At 47.6% G+C, this 5,200-nt stretch overlaps 1 protein-coding gene across 1 annotated transcript; it reads left to right on the top strand.

Annotated features, from left to right (window-relative positions):
* The first annotated feature begins 27 nt into the window (after positions 1-27).
* LOC123176450 (inactive anthranilate O-methyltransferase 1) lies at positions 28-2,925 on the top strand. The gene is made up of 4 exons (XM_044590649.1): positions 28-213; positions 1,534-1,926; positions 1,993-2,259; positions 2,354-2,925. Exons 1-4 carry the CDS (start codon positions 28-30, stop codon positions 2,699-2,701), a joined length of 1,194 nt encoding a protein of 397 aa, XP_044446584.1. The 3' UTR covers positions 2,702-2,925.
* Positions 2,926-5,200: the final 2,275 nt, after the last annotated feature.

The following is a 5,200-nucleotide window of genomic DNA, read 5'->3' as shown; positions in this document are numbered from 1 at the left end:
GTGGGTCGTTCTCCATGTTTCGACAGGATGTGTGCGGTGGGTGGATGCCGGGGCGGCGGCCTCGGGCGGTGTGGACGGCGTTGCCTCTTCGGCGGGCGACGGTCGTGGGTGCTGGTGGTCCGCGACTTCGGCCGTGCGGGCGGCGAGGTCTCGGTGGACGTCTACTACAGTGGGCCGGGGTGCCCCGTCACCCGGCGTGCCTGCTGCGATGAAGTCCAACGCTTTCTCCGGCTGTGTGCGCTCCCCTGGCCAGTCTTTGGCTGGGTGGATGGGATGGGGGCGGGACCGGGGGAAACCCTTGGCCGTCGGCAGAGGCCACGACAATGGCGGCGTCTTTGCTGGGCGTCGGTCCCCTTCTTGGAGGCCTTGTCGAGGTCCTTTCCCGTCTTTCACCGTGATCTTCCTTTGGGCGAAAGCTCTAGTTCCCCTTGCAGGCGACGGCGTCGTACCCTCGTCGCGATCCTTCTTGAAGGCGTCGCCTGGGGTCCTCGGAAGCATGGTGGGCGCTTTGCGGTGTGTGTGAGGTGTTTGGCGGCGGCATTGTGTGCAGCGTTTCACCTATTCTCCGCCGGTCTTCGTCCTGTGGTAGCGCTCCTTCTGCTTGGAGATGGACTAGCGTAGATGGTGGTCGTCGTTTGGCGCCTTGATGGCGTCGATGGCGGAGGATCCTACCAAGGTTGGCACCTCAATCTGCTCTGAAGATGGACTAGTGGAAGATGGCGGCGACGACACGTGTGAGTGCGTCAGACCGGATTGTGCCCCGAACCCGGTATGTGGCTCGGTCGGGGCCTCCGGCTTTAGATGTTAGGCTTAGGTGAGAGGTCTGGGTATTTGGTCCAGCTTGCACCCCCTTCATCATATGGATAGGAGTAGTGGCAGATGTTGCCAAGATGGTGGATTCAGACATATTGTTGTACTACCTTGTAAGGTCCTCGAGAATAATCAATAAAATGGCCGTATACATCTCCCAGATGCAGAGGCCGGGGGTCATCCTCCTTTTCTAAAAAAAACTGGCTCTCTCCTTCGCTCTCTGAATCCTAAGTTAATTAAAAAACATGAAAGGAGAAGAGAAATGTCTTCAAGACAGAACAAATCCCTTTCCTGATAGTATTAACGTGCTCATGAAGAGTAATTCGTTGAAAAGTACTTTGGAGAATTTGGACACTGCGGTGAAAAGAATATGCAGCCTAAAAGTGATGTGCTAGCAGATCAAGGCTTTCGTCAACAAATCACAATATTTGTAACAAATAGAATGTTCAAGACAAAAAAGTGATTGTGTTGGGCGAGCTGGATAATGTTCTGCATCGCTACACCGGATTCAGCAGACAAAGCCACACAAAAAGTAGGAGCTGTGTGGCGAAATCGTATCAAGAAAGAAATATATGTCCTCGCTTGTTGATGTGCCTAGCAGCCTTCCCTATGGTACTACAAGATGGCTTTATACAGATAAAGAGCCTATGAGCTAATTAACAAACCATGCATTGAGCAAAAATATTAGACTAGATTTTCTGAAGGACTACAACTTGATTGCAGAGAGCTGAGCAGAACAGGATGAAGCCCCTGATAGAAGAGGTCATCACCGACTTATGCAGCAGCACTAGTACCTTGTTGCACGGAAAGATAGTGATCGCAGACTTGGGATGCTCCTCTGGTCCAAATGCTCTAGCACTGGTATCGACTGCCATCAATGCCATCCACAACCATTGCCTTCAGTTACAGCAGCCACCACCGGAAATATGTGTGCTACTCAATGACCTTCCTGACACCGACTTCAACACGGTGGTGAAGAGCTTGGTCACACTCCGTCAAAGCAAGAACCCTGTTGTCGTGACCGGTGTCGCACCGGGATCGTTTTATGAGCGGCTCTTCACTAGTAACTCCCTGCATGTTGTTTGCGCGTCGAACAGCTTGCAATGGCTATCAAAGGTTAGAGCTCGAAGAATTGATCCAGTTGGATTACTTGCGAGTTTAAGCAAAATCTTACCTTTACAGGCTCCTGAAGATCTAACGAGGAACCGCATCCCAGCTTTCAACATTGATGAGCATGCTAGGCGTGAAATGCTCCCAATGGTCCGTGAGGCTTATGAACAACAATTCAGGAAAGATTTCAAGCTTTTCCTGGAGCTGAGAGCCAAAGAGTTGGTCTCAGGAGGCCGAATGGTTATTTCCCTGGTAGGGACGCGTTCTGATGTAATCGCCTCCGAATTCTCTCTTTTCCCGGGAATTTTAGCTCAGATTCTAAGTGTAATGGTCGCGGAGGTACATTTATTTGCCCTTTTCTAGCATAGGAAATTATCTATTGCAATTGTATGTGCGGTTATTTTACCTCCCAATCTCATGACATCTCTGACAGGGTGTGATCGACAAAGCAAAATTTGATTCCTTCTATGTGCCGCTCCATGGACCTTCCATCGAAGAGGTAAGGGAGATCATCAAAGAAGAGGGGTCCTTTTCGATCAAGGAGATGCGTGTCCATGACCCTACGGCCGAAATGAACATTGCTCTGAGCAGCCCAAGCAAGTTTGTGAATAATCTGATAGCCTTATTTGAGCCCATAATAGTCCAGCATTTTGGAGAGGTTATGGATGAATTTGTGAGGGCGGCAGAGCTGCACTGGAGTCTCGATGTGGATGGGAGCTTGCGACAGGAGCGGGCCAGAACCTCTCGAGCTATGTTGGTTGTATCCCTCGCAAAGGCATGAAGATGAGGCATCGGTGCCTGGAGATATATGCAGCACATTTAATGAGATCGTACTTAATTGTGTGGAATGGACATATAAATAAGCAAAATAGTGTTGTTGTCTATGTAACATTGTGTGATCGATGTATGGTGTGCACAAATTCAGACTGACATTTGTGTCATGTATCTTTGTTACGAAGATCTGCATTGAGAGTAAAGGAGCCCTAAAGGAGAATAAATGTTGAACCCACCGCCAATTCACATAGATTTCCCTATTGTAAACGAGCGATGAACGTTGTACCTCGTTGGAGGCGACGGTTCCGTGTTATATAGGCAGGGGCGTATCCCTGAGATATGCATACAGGCTGTTTAGATTACATCTTGGAAACCAAGCAAAGAGAGAAGATAGAGATAAAAGAGGTTACAAGAATATTGTCTAGCTCTATCTCTAACTAACCTAGCTCGGCCTAGGTGGGGCCATTCGCCTAGCATATCAAGTTTAACACCCTCCCATAATCACAACTTTGTCAAGTTGAGATTACGTTTAAACTCTTCAAAACTCCTTGTAGGTAAGGCCTTGGTAAAACCATCTGCAACTTGATCTTGCGAGTGAATGAATCTAATGTCCAATTTCTTGGCAGCAACTCTTTCTCTGACAAAGTGAAAATCAATTTCGATATGTTTGGTCCTTGCATGAAAAACTGGATTAGCAGAAAGGTATGTGGCAGAAAGATTGTCACACCATAAACATGGAGCTTTCTTGCAACGTACACCAAGCTCTCTCAACAAGGACTGAACCCAAATGATTTCTGCTGTGGCATTAGCTAATGCTTTATATTCTGCTTATGTACTAGACCTGGATACAGTAGCTTGTTTCTTTGCACACCAAGAGATTAAATTAGGACCAAAGAAGACTGCAAAACCACCTGTTGAGCACCTATCATCCAGACAACCTACCCAGTCAAAATCTGAGAATGCACTGACAAGAGTTGATGATGACTTGCTGAATGTTAATCCAACGCTCAAGGTATCTTCAACACATCTAAGTATGCGTTTTGCAGCTGTCAAATGTACTGTAGTAGGTGCATGAAGAAATTGGCATACTTTATTGACAACAAATGAAATATCAGGCCTAGTCAGAGTTAAGTACTGTAGCACACCAACCATACTTCTGTACCTGGTGTTGTCATCTTGATTCAAGAGTTCTCCTTCTGACAAGGATAATTTTTCTGTACTGGATAAAGGTGTTGGAGCTGGCTTACAGCCCTGCATTCTTTCTCTGGCTACAAGATCAGTTGCATATTTCTCTTGAGATAAGTGAAGGCTATCTCCATTCTTCTTAACTTCAATCCCAAGAAAATAATGCAAGTCTCCTAGATCCTTAAGAGCAAACTCAAAGTTCAAATCCTTTAGCAGTCCTGTAACAGCCTCATTTGATGAACTTGTGACAATAATATCATCAACATATATAAGGACAAATATAGAGGTATTTGACTTATTGTAAATAAACAATGAGGTGCCAGACTTAGAAGGAGTAAACCCAAGTGTTTGAAGTTTTGAGCTCAATCTGGAATACCATGCCCTAGGAGCCTGCTTCAATCCATACAAAGCCTTGTCAAGTTTACACACATGGAAAGGTTTGTTTTTGTCCTCAAACACAGGAGGTTGTCGCATGAACACTTCCTCTTCTAGAACGCCATGAAGAAACACATTCTGTACATCTAGCTATCGTAAACTCCATCCCCTAGACAAAGCAATAGACAAAACAAGGCGAATAGTAGCAGCCTTCACAACAGGACTGAAGGTGTCCTCATAGTCTATGCCACATCGTTGCTTAAAACCTTTCGCAACGAATCTAACTTTATAGCGATCTATGGTTCCATCAGATTTTCTCTTAATCCTGTAGACCCACTTGCAATCAATTACGTTTTTACCTTGACATGCAGGAACTAAGTGCCAGGTTCTATTTTTCTGAAGCGCCATGTACTCCTCTTGCAGAGCCTTCTTCCACTTTGTATCGCTCAAGGCTTCCGCAACAGTAGTTGGTTCATCTGTGGTACAAGCAAGACCAAAATTTACTACGCTTTTATAGTTTTTGGGTTGAGTTACTCCCCTTTGAAGCCTTGTGCATAATTGTGAAGAAGTCGGCACAGAAGATCCCGAGGGCTGCTCGAGAGATCCCGTAGCAGGAACAGCCATGGATCCCGAAAGGCGACCTGTCAGGCTGGGGCTGCGTAGGTGGATCTTCTGTGTCTGCAGCTGGCGTCGGGCGAGAAGGAACCGGCACAGAAGATCCTGCACCAGCCCCCATATCCGCCGCAGGCTCATGATGAGCAGATGATGGTGCGGCCCCGGCCAGATCATCACGGGGCTCCATGACGTGTCGTGGTGTGCGCCGCACGTAGCAGCGCGGGGCGTTGCCGAATCGTCCAGGCGCGGGCTGGCCAGCAGAAGGCCATATGGCGGTAGATGGTTGGTGCGGAGCAGGATGACCCACCGAGCCGCCGCTGGTGTCGGTGTC

This window comes from Triticum aestivum, unplaced genomic scaffold (genome assembly GCF_018294505.1).
Source record: "Triticum aestivum cultivar Chinese Spring unplaced genomic scaffold, IWGSC CS RefSeq v2.1 scaffold196043, whole genome shotgun sequence".
Classification (NCBI taxonomy): domain Eukaryota; kingdom Viridiplantae; phylum Streptophyta; class Magnoliopsida; order Poales; family Poaceae; genus Triticum; species Triticum aestivum.
The sequence above is the reverse complement of the archived record's forward strand: the minus strand, read 5'-3'. Positions and strand labels throughout refer to the sequence as shown.